Raw genomic sequence first — 14,233 nt, 5'->3', positions numbered from 1 at the left:
CCACTAAAGAGGGGGAGCCAGGTGGGAATGGAGCCAGGTGGGAATGGAGAAGGGTCCCTGCTTTCTCCTCCATCCTTCCTCCCATGTCACCTGGGACGTGGAACCCCCCATGACAGAGGCTCTGGCCAGTGCTGGGGACTTGAGTGTGGACTTTGGGCCATGGGAGAAGTCTGGCCTCCCTTAGGAGTGAGGGCAGCAGGGGACCGAGCTGGGGACTACCTGGTAGCCACACAGGTGGGCACAAGTGAGGTGTGGCTGAGGCCAAGAACGGGTGGGACTGGCCAGGGTTGGCGGCGTCTTCTCTCACCCCTCACTTCCGTTGACCCCAGAATTAGGGTGGCCCAGAGCACTCTGGGTGATTTGAGGTCCCCACTTCCCACCTTCAGCTCTCTCCTTCCTTCTTGAGGTCAGAGGCTGGTTACTGCACCTGGGACATACTCCACCTCCTTTTTGCTGCCAACAACCTTTCCGTGGGTCTCAGCACCAAGTCGATCACTCGGCCCACTGGGTCGAGGTCTTCAGAGGACATGACATGGGGATGCCCAAGGGCTCTTCCTGGCGAGATGGGGACGAAGGGCGATGTTTTGGGTGCCCACTGCTGAGCAAGAGGGGGTGTGAGTCTCCTTTCACAGCTGAGGACACGGAGGCTCAAAAAGATGAATTGACTTGCTCAGGGGGTCCCCCAATTCCTAAGCAACGGCTACCCAAGCCCCCCATCTTTCCACCGTGCCAAGCTCTAGTAAGGATGGTGGTGCTACTGATCATGGATAGGACTTTGCTTAGTGCAAAACCAGCGAGGCAGGAATCAATTCCCAGCAAACGGAGGATGTTCAGCGAAGCCAGGGGGAATCGAATGCAAGGAACTTCAGCCCCAGAATAAGGTGTCTACAGCCACTAAGAAAAGCGGTAGAAAAAAACCCAGTGTAGCCTGGCTTAGTGAACCAAATCACATCATCCTGCACATCTGTACTGCACGTTTCATTGTACATCATTTTCACTTCCTGTATCTCATTGGACCCTTGAGTTTGCCACACGATGTGGCCAGAGGGTTCATGCGTGGAGGAAGGGCCGTGGAGGGCTGCGGGGAGGACAGGGGCAGCAACTCCTGTGTATCAATGGGGTTGTTGTTGACACTGCTCGATGACCTCCAAACAACCTGGAAGTACATAAGCATCTACATAACCGGACATGCAAAGTATTTTTCACTTGGGGTGTTACTCCTGAGGGAGACTGTCCCGTTGAAAAAGAAGTGAGAAGCACTGAGGTGTGTCCAGCAGGTGTGGGAAGTCTGGGGTGCTTTCCTGATGGGCGTCCTCGGCCGGAAATAACCTCTCCCTCCTTTTACGTTGTCCTGTGGTAATTTGTGGACATCTTATTCTGCTTACCAGACTGGAAGCTCTTGGAGGCTGAATTCCTGCTTTTCATCTATTCATTCTTTCCCTCATTCTCTGATTCGTGCGTTAACTGATTGAACGAGCAGTGGTTGTCTGTAACATGTGCCAGACGTCGTACCAGGAAGACGGTCATACCTAGATGAACAAAAGACACAATCCTTTTTCTCCTGGAGCGAGACAACAGCAAACAAATCAATATATAATGGTAAAATAGACAGAAATTTCACTGGAAACATTGCCGTGTAGGAAATAGCTAAGATATAGAGGTGAGAGCATAAGCTGGGGAGTGGCAGGACGGGCAACTGACACCGCTGCAGGCCTGGGGATTTAAGCAAGTGTCTGCTGAGTAGACCGGCAGGACACCGTTGAGCAAAGAACTCGAATGTCCGGCTGGCTGGGAGACAAGGCAGACCATGGTACGTCTGGACGTCCTCGTGGTGGTGGAGTTATTCTTAAATAGCAAGGACAGGAACTCGAATGTATGGCAACATGGATGTGAAACCAATTAAATGCAAAAGGAGACGGGGCGGTACGCGCATGCTGATTCCAAGTTCACGCGAAGGTTCCACACGGGCTCACGACTTGCAGAACCTGAGCCCTAGAGGTGTCTCGCCCGCCCCCTCCTGCCGCATGGAGAAAGTGGTGTTAGGTCTGAGGGGAAAAGGCCTTAAAAAAAAAAAAATTTGAAAATTGTGTTAGGATTAGTCTAAGTGTGTTTCCACAGACTACACTCTGACTGAGCTCAGGATTCAATGCTGGTTGATTTTTCTTCTCTGCGGTCACCTAAGTTTCCAAGTACAGGCTCTCGGGCTGGAGAGCGCAGGTGGATTCCCGAGTGGAAGGTTTGTTGTTGTTTGCAGCTGAGTCAAAGGCTGGGCCCGAGGGTGCCCTACCAGGAGCAGCTTGGAGACCCGGGACACACGCAGGAAGGTCAAGATGTGGGCTTTGAACCCAGCTCTTAAGGTGGACCAAAGAGAGTAGACAGAATCTGGGGTCCCAAACACTGCTCTGAGATGGCTTTTGAGGGCCCCACAGAAGGCCCAGACAGGCCAGACACCTGCTAAGCGATGAACCCTACCTGCCATTGTCACGAAAACAGCTTGGCTTTCCACGTGTTGTTTTGTTTTTCTCTTACCTCTGATTCTGCTGGAAAAATACCCAAACCCTCGGGTCAGATCACCCCAGCCCTAGCAGCACCTGCAGCGAAGGGGCCGGAAGTCAAGCTAGAGCGGAGGAGGAAGCAGCCTGAGCTTAAACCAGGGTCCCCAGGGAGCTGGCTGGATTCCCCTGGTGGGTGGCGGGGCATGTGCCCACCAGGGGCGTGGGAGCTGCGCTCTCGGGAAGGGACAGGGCTCCTGGAAGGACGGCCCAGTGGCAAGCCCCCACCTAGGCCCCAGAGAGAAGGGCTGGGGCCTTCGGGGCCTTGGAACTTGTGAACAACGGGAAAGCAAACCCTTCAAGACACAAACTTCTGCAGACAGTCAAAGCTGTCCCTAGCTTCCCTCCCCATCCTTTCCTCTTCCTTTGGTACAAAGTCATTGCTATAACATCCTGGGAGGGAGGCGGCTGTGATGTGGCGGGAAGAATGCTCGGTTTGGTGTCACAAGGTCTGTGTGTGACTTTTGGCCATTATGGTAATTTCCCTGGGCCTTGATTTCCTTGTTTGTAGAATGTGGATAATGCTACTCCTTGCAGGGCTATGCCAGGGCCGAAGCGAGGTAACGTAAAGGAACGTGGAGGCCCTCAGTCCCATCTTACTGGCATTTAGGAGGTGCTCCATGTGTATTTCTTGGGCCCAGTAAAAGTTTTTGGTTCATGTTCTGTATCCTGATTGTGGTGGTGGGGGTACACATCTATATGTGTGCTAAAATTCTTAGAACTGTACACCAAAAGAAAGCAAACTCAATTTTATTGTGTGATTTAAAAACATACAACAGTATCTGGTTCAGATAGGTTTTAAGATTCCCATTTTACAGATAAAGCAACTGAGGCCTGAGACATTCATCATCTCACCATCATCACTCAGCTGTTTCCACTGCCCACATCAGTTCTGGGGACTGGGGACCCACAAGACGGACATGATGCCCCCCCAAAGTGTAAGCTCCTAAAACAGAAAAACAGACCAGGGAGGGCTCCTACCTCATAACCCATGAAGGCAAAGCCCTCTGGGGTGTCTGGCGGAGGGAGCAGGCCTCTGCTCCGATGATTCTGTCAACAACTCAGTTATTTAAAGCTATTAAATAGTCTTTTGGTAAAGCCAAGAGCTCCCCGCCCCGCCCCCCGCCCAGGGCAGCCCCAGACAGGGGGAGACCCTGCTTAGGGGAGAAGTGAAGCCTCCTGCCCCTGCTCCCCATCTACCCAGCTGCCCAGGTCCCTGGTGGAGGCAGGAGGACGGAATTAGTGCCACTATGCAAAGCAGCAGGAAAGGGAGGGCTCCAGCTCAGTAGAGGCAGAAGCCAAAACAAGCCAGTTCCCTGTGGCAGCCCAGAGACCAGGGAGGGAACAGGGCCTGCCCGGCGTGGCCCAGGGTGGTAGAGAGATTGGCCTGAAACCCCAAGCATGGGTGCCTTACCCACCTGCCCCCCGGAATTCTGGGAGAAACCTGGTAAAAATCAGTATTTCTCTCACTAGATCCCACATGCTGGCCTTGGTTCTCCAGGTAAACTGGAAGATCCCTGAATTCTCTTTTCTGAATCCAGAGCAGGAATGGCAGAGAGGCCTTGCGGGATGCCCCAAGGTCAAGGAGAAGTCGAGCACAGCCTGGCTTGGGAGGGAGGCTTTGTCACATAGGCTGGTTGTACTTGGTCTCCCAGCCGTGAGCGGTTCCCAGTACCTCCTGGGTTGGAGGGACCTGGGGACCATTTTGTGAGGACCCTGGGGTCCTAGGGGGCCTCCAGTGTGATGCTAGGAAAGTCTGAAGGGGTCACCTAAGAACCCCCAAACTTTACAAAGCCTCCCTCTTTAGGAATCGTTGCTTTTTTTTTAGAGACAGTGTCTCACTCTCTTGTCCAGGCACGAGGGGTCATAGCTCACTGCAACCTCCAACTCCTGGGCTCAAGGGATCCTCCTGCCTCAGCCTCCCAAGTAGCTGGGACTACAGGGTTGTGCCATCATGCCCAGCTAATTTTTCTATTTTTGGTAAAGATGGGGTCTTGCTCTTGCTCAGGCTGGTCTCGAACTCCTGGCCTCAAGCGATCCTCCCGCTTCAGCCTCCAAAGTGCTAGGATTACAGGCATGAGCCACTGCACACAGCCAGGAATCTCTGAGTGGCTCTGGGTAAAGCTTAAAAAAAAATTCCTGGGCTTGGTGGGAGGGTGAGAGGTAGAGGTGGATAGGGGTATTGTAGAGGCAGAAAACTCCTACCCTCAGGGAACTTCTAGTTTAGCTGGAGAACCAGGGCCAGCGTGCGCAGCACCAGGCAGTGGCTAAGCCACAGCTGCACAGGCTGGGCTGGGCAGGGCTTGGGCAGGGACCAGGTGCTTTGGGAGGGCTTCCTGCAGGTGGAAGGCAGAGCGGGGCACAGTTGCTGCTTGTTGGCTGCATCGAGCAGGGTGAGGGCATCCTGCGGAGGGAAGGATAGGCCCAGACACCCTCTCTCCCATTGCTTTAGGACCAGCTAGAGCCCAAGTGGGGAAAAAAAGGGGGATGTGGCCCCAGGCTCCAGTGGGCCTTCAGAGAGAAGGGGCAGGCCCACAGGTGCCACATTCAGACAACAGAAGTGCCCAAATAGACACTCCCAGCCACCCGCACCCATGAGATGTCACGAGCTCATGTGTGGTTTCTCAAAACACACTGTTTATTCCACAGGAGAATGGGCTCGGGGCCAGGGGCCCCCTAGGGTGGGAGAGGTTGGGAGAGAGGAATGAAGTTCTCGGTGGCCCTTCTGGGGCCCAGTGAAGGGCCATGGCCCTTCAGAAAGCCAATCTGCTCTGAGTCCATTTGTAGGATCCGCCTCAGTCTCCGCCTTCACTGTCCCATGCATGGAGGTGGCTCCCCTTAGCACCCTTGGAAGGCTAGGGCCAGTCCATCCCTGGAGAACTCCCTCCACGTCACCGCCTGGTTGCCCTTTGACTCCAGCCCTTTGCCAAGAGCTGTGGCCCGGGGGCTGGAGCAGGGAGGCCGCTCTGGTGGGCCAGCTTCAGAGGCCACCGGGGGCCAGGGGGTGGGGTGTGAGCCAGGCAGCTCTAAAGCAGTCACTGAGGCCCAGGGGGCTGAGCCTGGGTGTGGGGAGGGCCCTGCCCTCACTCTTGGCCTGGGTGCTCACCCACAGACCACTTCACCTCCCCTGTCCGCAGAGTCACTATGTCCTCGTAGGTGGCTGTCTGGTCGATGTTCAGGCCCTGGAGACATGAAATGGAGCTCAAGCCTGGGCCATCCCTGACCACGCCGGCAGGTGTGGCCCCTGACCACACGGCCTCAGAGCTGCTGGGTCCCCCCTGCCGCTTACCTCGTAGGTGTGATCTTCCTCCATCCCGGCCTTGCCTTCATCCTGGGGGAGGGAGGGAGATCAGAGTGTCAGCACCCACAGCCCAGCTCCAGCTCGGGGGGCTGTGGAGGGCGGGGAGACGGGCTTGGGGCGAGGGGACGGGGGTGGGGTGAGGTGCACTCTGTAAGAACAGCTGAACAGAGGGATGAATGAACGAGTGAGTGATTGAGTAGGTGAGCCAGTGGGCAGGCTGGGAGATGGGGACGCAGCCCCCTGCGTCTCCCGCCGCCCCGTGGTCACCTTGTCCAGCAGCAGGAAGATGGGCACAATGATGAAGAGGATGATGAGCAGGGTCTGGATCATGATGATGCCGTCCTTCAGCGTGTTCCGCCGCTTCAGCTGCGCCAAGGTGCTGAACCCTGAGGGGGCGGGGCCATGAGCTGGGGCGCAGGGTGTCCCGGGAGTGCACCCCTTGGGCCCGCAGTGGTGGCTGTGGACCCCTCAGGACCTGCTCCCCAGTGGCTCTCGTGGGTGCTCCAGAGCCACGGCCACCTCCACAGGTGGCAGGCTGGGCTGGGTGTGGGTGTGGACGGCTACAGGAGCACCCCGCTACCCCGCACGCACCCATGACTCGCAGCTCAGTGCCGCAGCCCAGGTAGACCTCTGGGGGGTCCCCAGTGCACTCTTGCTGGCAGAAGTAGATGCCGTTGTCCTCAAACTGGGTGCCTTGAATGATGAGGGTGAAGATGGAGCCGTTCTGGGTCTGCAGCATGTGTCCCTCCTCCAGGTGCAGCTGCTGGGGCTCGGGGTCCGTCTCCTGCTTCCGCAGCCAGCTCACCACGCCAGAGGTGCCATCCGTGTAGCAATGTATTTTTGCTGTGTAGCCCCGTTTCTTGGCCATGAAACGTGGGTTCTGCCAGATCCGGGAACAAGCACTTCCTGTGGGCACCAAGGCTGGCTCAGAATTCTGCTTGGCATCTTCCTGACTGCCAGCCTGGACCGCGGGCCCCCATCTGGTGGCACTGACCCCCAGGCTCCGTGGGACAGTCAGGGCAGAGGTGCGGGGCAGTCGGGCCATGTGAGAGGTCACGGGCCAAGCTGCTGGACACCCCTCCGCAGCTGCCCCTTCACCCCTCTGAGTTTCCTTTGGAAGGGCTCTGGGACCTTCCAGATCCTTTCCATGCCTGTTTCAACAGCCTGACCTGGGCCTCACCCCTGGGCATAGGGGCCCCCAGGACCGCCTGTGGCCTGGCCTGGTGCTTCTGTCTCTCCCTTTCCTGGGCTGCCCTGCACCCGCCTGAAACCCTCAGGGACTCCCCACGGCCCCCAGGGACAAAGACCAAATCCTTAGCCTGGCAATCAAGGCCCTCCTCAGTAAACCCCTGCCTGTCTTCCCTCCATCATCCCCCTTCCCTCCTGCACGGACTATGTTCCAGAACCTTCTTTCTCAGCTTGGAATGCTCTCCCATCTTCTCCAAGGGGCCTCCCCCTGCCTTGTTCCCAGTGAGTGGCCTCCCTGAGGAGCTCACACAGCAGACCCCGCCCCGAAGGACTCATTCTGAGGCTGGGCCCAACCCTCTAGCCAGACAGCCCCAGGCCTGAGTCCTCAGAGGAGTCCCCTCTGGTTCCTGCTCTGGTCCCGGGCTCAGCCCAGCCCCCTAGCACCCAGGACTGGAGCCCTGTCTGAGGAGGGTGACAGCTGGCTGGGGGTGGAGCCTTGGGGAGGGGGACCCTTGGTGGCCTGGGGACAGGGGTCCTGAATGTGGAGACTCAGGCAAGGATGGGACATGGGGCAGCCCCTGGGGCAGTGGCCAGTGTTGGACACAGATATACTTGTCTTCAGAAGTGGGGCGAGGTCACTGACCTTCGGGATTCTGGTACAGGTCCTGTGTTTTGGCCACCGGCACAGTCTGGGCTGCAGGGCAGGAGTAAGTAGGCGGGGCTGGGTCAGGCTCTCTTCTCTGGGCCGCCCCACCCCTGCGCCCTCCACACCCCCAGACCCACTTCCTCCTTCCAAGCCCCTCAGCCCTCCCTGCCCCTGTGCCGGGAGGTGGGAGTGGGGTGGGCAGACCAGAAGCCCCACCCCCAGCGCACCCCGCTCCCCTGTCTGCCCTTGACCCTAGGGTGGCCTTGAGCAGGTATTGAAATGAGACAGCGCGGCTCGTCCAGATGGAAAGGGACATTTCTGGAACATGCGTCTCCCAGGGTCTGGCTGGGCAGCCTCTCCCCTGCCTCCTGGACATGGTACCCTCAGAGGAGTGGGGGTGGGTGAGCCGCATGCCACCCCCTTCTTCCTGGACCCAGCACTTCCACGATCCTAGCTGCCAACTCTGATTTGCCCCTCACGTCCAGTGGGCTGACACCCTCTAGGCAGGAGAGGGGCTGGGGCTGCAGACCCCTGAGCCCCTACCAGGCAGAAACCCACAGACCCAGCTCCAGGGCAGGGAGAGGGTGGTAAGAGGCAGAAAGTGTGAGAGACACAGGAGCAGGAAGGAGTGAGGGGTGACGGAGCCAGCCCAGAGAGAAGGCGCAGAGAGCAAGACCGGCAGAGCTGTACCTGAGAGAAGCAGCAGCAACACCACCAGCCAGTTTCTGGGCACAGGAGACAACACCAGCCCGGCCATGGTCTCCACTCGGCCCCGGCCCCAAGCCTGTGACAAGTCTGTCCGAGACCCTTGGGGGGGAAAAGTGTAACTGCTCTGGCTGCAGCCTGTCCCGTCCCCGCCTCTTCCCCACCAGGCCCCTTCCTGCCATGCAAATCGGGACCCAGGGGAGGCACCAGCTCTCTGGGGACCTGGGGGAGGGTGGCCTCTTCTCAGCTGGGCCACTAAGGCTTGAAGGCCACCCAGCTTGGGCAGCACAGCTGGGGTCCTTGGTGGATGCCCCTGGGGGGTGTCTCTCAGTCTTCCAGGAGAGCCTGTGCACCCCTCCATGTGTCCCCACCCCACTGCTGGGCCTGTCCTGGGCCTGCCAGTCACCCATCTGCAGTTTGCCAGCTCCTCAGAGGGCAGAGCCTCGCAATTCTTTATTCCTCGGTACTTAGCTAAGTACAGACCAGTCCTGTGAAGGAATCTGAGCTTGGCCGCTCTGCCCCGACCCAGCCCTCACTGTGTGGGAACAGGAGCACTGAGGAAGGACAGTGCAGGGGGCCAGGCACCTGGAGGGTCCCAGAGCAGAGCCTCTTGGCTGGAGTGCGGTGGCCATGTTGGAAATTGACCGTGTGGAGGAAGGGAGCCACAGAGGTTCTTGAGCAAGAGCAGGCTGAGTGTGGTAGCCCCTGGGGAGAAGACCTGGTGCAGGCCTTGGTGAGAGGCCTCCCTTCCTCATGCTGTGGGGGTTTTCTGGGGGTTGCCAAAGGAGGGGGACTTAGGTGGACACAGTTTAGAGAAAACCCACCCCTTAGCAACCAGGGGGCTTCTTAAGGGAGTCCTTCGCTGTCGAACTCTGAGGGCACTGAACTGTTCTGCAGCTCCAGCAGGTCTTGGGCAGGGGACAGGAGGCCAGTGTGGGGGAGCCCTCAGGTTCCCTGCCTTTATCCTGCCAGTCCGCATGCAGGGTGGTGGATGAAACCATAGTGTTCAAGAGCTCATCTAAGCTCAGCTTTGTGCCCCTTCCCTTGGGTCCGATACAACACTTGCCCTTCGAAAGACGCCCTTGTGCAGGCTACAACCTGCACAACTGCACACAGCAGGCTTGCAAACATCAGCCCTGCACTCAGCCCACTCTGAGTTTTATGTCTCCTGGCAGCTGCTTTTCTCTCTCTCATCCCCTCACACTCTCTCATCCTCTGACCCCCAGGAGAGGGAGAGAGATGGTAAGTCCCCAGGGTCATCTGTCCACTTCCCACTCTCCCCACGACCCTCCCCCCATTTTTCAACGCTGGCAGGTATGTCTAGGTTTAGGGTCAGGCAGACGCACCTCTCACACCGGAGTTGGAAGGTGGAGGGTCTGGGCGCCCTCCCTCACATTCAGTCCTGGGCCTAGGCCTCCCCCGACAGTCCTGGGATCCGCTCTCAAGGGGCGCAAGCCAAGACCTGAGCTATGGAAATCGGGGACAGGAAGGTTAAGGTTTCATCTGAGGTACAGCTCATTCCGGGCAGTCCCAGATGTTCTTGCTTGTTTCCAGATGTTCCAAATGAAAAAACATTTCTCCGAAAAGGTGTCAGATGTTCAGTTCATGGAACAAACAGCCCGGGAATACAAACATCACCTGAGGTCAGCTTGGGGACCATGGGCCCTGTTCTGGTGGGGGTGGTTAAAAAGAGATCAACCCTGGGGTGTGGGGCAAAATCCGGGGTCTCTTGGTTTAGCAAACTCTGCCCTTCCCCAGCCCCCGACGATGGAGGCCTTGGTTAGCTTTGGCGCTAGCGTCCCCCAGAGTCGAGAGGCTAATTAGGGGAGGCTTGGGCACACGGATTTGTGTGCGTGTGTGTGCTCACGTGTGTTGCCTGGGCCATGTGGTGGCAGGGGGCCTGCTCAGGAGCTGGTCCTGAGGCCCAGGTGACCATAGGGGCGCGGAGGTCGCCGGGGGCGGTTGGCATCCTCCAGACTCACGCTCATCAACACCCCCATGGGCAGGGATGCAGATGTGTCCTTTGGGCTTCATTCCCATTCATGCCAGGCAGGGATCCGTTCTCGGGAAGGGCGGAGGCAGCGGGGCCCCGCCACCTGCAGGGTTATTTGTCACAGGTGGGGCTGTGCTGTTCCCTCACCAGTGACAACAGCACTGAGGCCCATCCTGGGCTCGTGATGCCCTTTTCTTCCCAGAACAGGAGGCCTTGTAAGCCCACCCCCGCCTCTGCTCCAGCTGACCTGGGCTGCACACCCTGGCATCCGGCAGCGCCCCTTTCCAGGAAGGCAGCACCAAAACAAGAGATTGGGAGGGTGGGGGGAAGCGACAAGGGGGTCAGGAGTTGGGGAGGCGAGAAGGCAGCGACCTCCCAGCCACCCTGAGAAGGATGGGAGGGGAAAGACCCTCAGGAGAAGACAAGCTCAGACCTCTGTCCCCTTCCGCGGCCCAGGCTTCCCAGATCTGCTGGGCTGCTGTGACCGGGAGGAGACCTGCTGGCTAAGAAGGGTGTGGGTTCAAATCCTGAGGCTGCAGTGTACCCACCAGAAAGTCCCCCAGGTTCCCAGCTAGGGGTGCCCCCCCACTGCCATGTCTGCAAATGCACCAGAGCAATTGCCCTGGTCACATGACCAGTGGGCGCCCTGGGGTGGGGAAGGGACAGTGGCTCACGAAGAGTTTCCCTGCCCCCCATGCCAACAGCACCCCACTTGGGCAACACCCATGATTAAGCTCTCGGCAACCAAGTTCCTCATTCGTGTAAAATAGCAATGGTCCTGATAGCCACCTCGGGCAGGTGGCACCCAGCGCTGATGCCGGGGTGGGATGGCTGTGAAACAGCAGCCTGTGTGACCCGTGCTTCCCACCCCTTTCTTCTTCCGCCACTCAAGGCCCACGGGAAGGGTGGGCCCGGCGGCCTGCAGGTCTTCCTGTCCGTGGGGCCTGAGAGGTCTGGAGAAAGAGTGAGAAGAAGCCCCAACTCCAGGGGGGAGATCCGTACCCTGGTGGGAGCTCAGAGGACCCTGTAAGGATGCCCACAACACGCAGACAGCTGCAGGAGGGAGGGCCGCAGGGGCAACTGCAATTGAGGGATGTCTCGGGGGCAGCCTGAGGGCCCTCTCCACCCCCCATGCAGGACCCCGGAAAGGGGGTGCAGAAATCCCCAAAGGGTTAAGTGTTTACTAGTTTGAAGGACTACAGCCCTGGGACTCAGAAGTTGTTATAGAAAATAAAATTACACACAAGATTATGTTTCACCCACTGGGTTTGTGGGCCGAGTTCGACACCTAAGAATACTCTCTGTCACGAGTCCATGTGAGCCTGGGCTCTCTGGGGTCAGGGGTCAGGGGTCAGGGGCAGAGTCCTGGCGGTGAGTGCCTCTGAGGGAGGGAGGGGCTGTGCTGTGTGCCCCACAGGCACCCTGAGGTCTCTGAGGCGGGCAGAGAAGTGAAGGGGCTTCTGGAGAGGAGGGGCTGGGGGCATAGGGTCCCAACACGTATTTCCTGGGGCAGGGGGAGTGTGGTGTTCCTGTTGGGCGAGGAGGGGGATGACCCCTGACCCTATCTGGCCTCCTGGACGCCAGCTAAGGTGCTTTTGGAGGGGGAGGGAGAGAGCTGCACTGGGCCAGAGGGTGGCGCTGGGGCCCTCCTTCTCCTGCCCTGATGTCCCCGAGGCTCCCATGTCTTCCCTACCTGGCTCCAATCCCTGCCAGCCCTTCATGCTTCTGGCTGCACTGAGCCCCGTCCACATCCACACATGGAGGCGCAGAAGGGGACAGCTACACACTGGAGGCGCCAGGGAGGGTTTATTGTAAGAACTGTACAAAGGAGCCCGTCTGCCAGCCTGGGATCGGGTCTGCAGGGGAGGGGGCCGCAGGCGGGGAGAGGCTGGACCCTGCTCATCACTCTTCCTCTGCAATCTGCACACAGTCCGTGGGAAATCCACTCTACGAGATCGCTGAGGCTCTGAGGGCCGTGGCCGTCGGGCTCTGGGAGGGAAAGGCAGAGGGCAGGGTGCTGGGCAGGCAGAGGTTGGCCCCCACTGGGTGCGCTTTCTGAAGGAAGAGACAGAGTCACCGCAGGAAGAGTGGAAGGAGGCGGCTCCTTCCATAGAGGAAACGCAGGCGGGAGATGGGGAGCACGGGTCAGGCCATCAGTGTGAGGACAAGAAACGGGAAGGGGAAGAGAGGTGTTCGTGGGGAGTGAGAGAGAGAGACACCCAGGCAGGATGGGAGGGGGTGGGAGAGCAGGGCGGACACCGAGGAAGACTCTGGCCCACAGGCATGCACGTGTGTGTGCACACGGACATGCACACACATATCTTGTTTTGAAGGTTCTGCTGCTTGCTTCCTGAATTTTAATCAAATTGTTCACAAGAAACAAGAAGAAAAAGAAGAGGAACTCAGGGCCACAGGGGACTCCAAGCACACGCCTTACCACGTGTTCACACTCATCCACACACTCACGGCACAGGTTCACTCTCCCACATCACACACACACACACACACACACAGCTGCACTCTCATGGACTTTCAGACGCTCCAGGACACACTGACACACACACATACAAAGATATCTAGACACACACGCATAGGCAGGCACCAGTACACAGTGGCTCACACGCAGTCACACACTCGAACACACACACAGCTATGCACACAGGCCTACAAACATACAAGCAGACACACACGTGAATAAACCCAGGGACTCCTGAGCAGGTTTCTTCCCCCTCCTCCAAGCTGGGCCTCTGTTCTTCGGGAGCCAGCAGGGGCCTGGCCCTGCCACGCCCAGATCATCCCGGCTAATGCTTTCCAGGCAGCAGGAAGTTGGAAGGTTGAGCCTGAGCCAGGTGAGCGTTCCCTGCTGCATGCTCCAGCGCTGAAATCTCTAACGTGAGCGAGCTCAACTACGACAACCTCAGGGTCACTTGGAGGAGCGGTGTGAGGAGGATGAAGAGGGAGGAAGAGATGGGTATGGGGAGAGCTGAGGAGGGAGAGATCTCTGAGGCTTGATGAGCCCACAGGGAGCCCTGGTGGTGCTCGTGGGGGAGTGAAGGAGGGAGAGAGGGAAGGGACGAGAATCCCTTCCTGAGCACGAGGGTCCCGGGCCCCACCCCAGGTCCCAGTGCTCAGGCCAAGTGCGGTGATCCAGCTGGCAGGACCCAGCCTGTACCACCCATCCCTGCTTCCTAGAAAAGGACACTCCCAAGTGGAATCTTTTCTTCTGCTCCTCCCCTAGGGGCCAGCCAGGGGAGCCGTGGGCCTGGCCATGGCCCCGGGAGCAAGTTTCTAGAGTCACAATCCCAGCCTGATGCATCAGAATCCAGTGGCCAGGCAGGCTTGTGGAGAGATTTCTAAACTGGTCACATTTCCGTTTTCTGGGGGATTCCTGAGCTGGCAGGTGAAGCTGCGGCCCAGAGTCGGGTGGCAGTGCCCTGGGGTCAGGCGTCTGCACTCACTGAGGTTAAGACATCTTTGTTCGGGCTAGGGGTGAGCGGCCTGAGTCACTTCCTGGGGAGAGGCCAGTAGCCCTTAAGACTCTGGTGACAGGAGGGCAGCCAACCCCTCCCTCGCAGGCCAGCTCCTCCCCAAGTGGGGGCAGAGATTCTGATGTTCTGACCTCCCCCAGGCCAAAGGCAGGGGCGACAGGCCCGTGAGGAGGTAAGAGCAACTTGAGGTGAAATCACGGAGGCAGAGGCCTCAGGCCCAGCCCGGAGCCCCTGAGCGCATCCCCATCTCCCTTGGCCCCAGTGTGGCCAAATCCTGTCCCCCACGAGGGAGCCTGATGCAGTCTCGGACTCAAAGCCCTACTCCCTCACGCAGCGTGCGGGCACCCTGGGGGAGCTTTG

The 14,233-nt window shown here is 58.6% G+C and overlaps 1 protein-coding gene across 2 annotated transcripts; it reads right to left on the bottom strand.

Annotated features, from left to right (window-relative positions):
* Positions 1-5,626: 5,626 nt before the first annotated feature.
* CD79B (CD79b molecule, immunoglobulin-associated beta) lies at positions 5,627-8,444 on the bottom strand. Of its 2 annotated transcripts, XM_012660994.1 has the most exons (6): positions 8,378-8,444; positions 7,685-7,735; positions 6,445-6,759; positions 6,121-6,239; positions 5,842-5,883; positions 5,627-5,734 (listed from the first exon to the last, which is right to left on the bottom strand). In XM_012660994.1, exons 1-6 carry the CDS (start codon positions 8,442-8,444, stop codon positions 5,636-5,638), a joined length of 693 nt encoding a protein of 230 aa, XP_012516448.1. In that variant the 3' UTR covers positions 5,627-5,635. The 2 variants fall into 2 exon arrangements, with proteins under 2 accessions (XP_012516448.1, XP_012516457.1); XM_012661003.1 differs by lacking the exon at positions 6,445-6,759.
* Positions 8,445-14,233: the final 5,789 nt, after the last annotated feature.

This window comes from Propithecus coquereli, unplaced genomic scaffold, assembly GCF_000956105.1.
Source record: "Propithecus coquereli isolate 6110/MARCELLA unplaced genomic scaffold, Pcoq_1.0 Scaffold119, whole genome shotgun sequence".
Lineage (NCBI taxonomy): Eukaryota > Metazoa > Chordata > Mammalia > Primates > Indriidae > Propithecus > Propithecus coquereli.
This window is presented reverse-complemented; position numbering and strand designations above follow the sequence as displayed.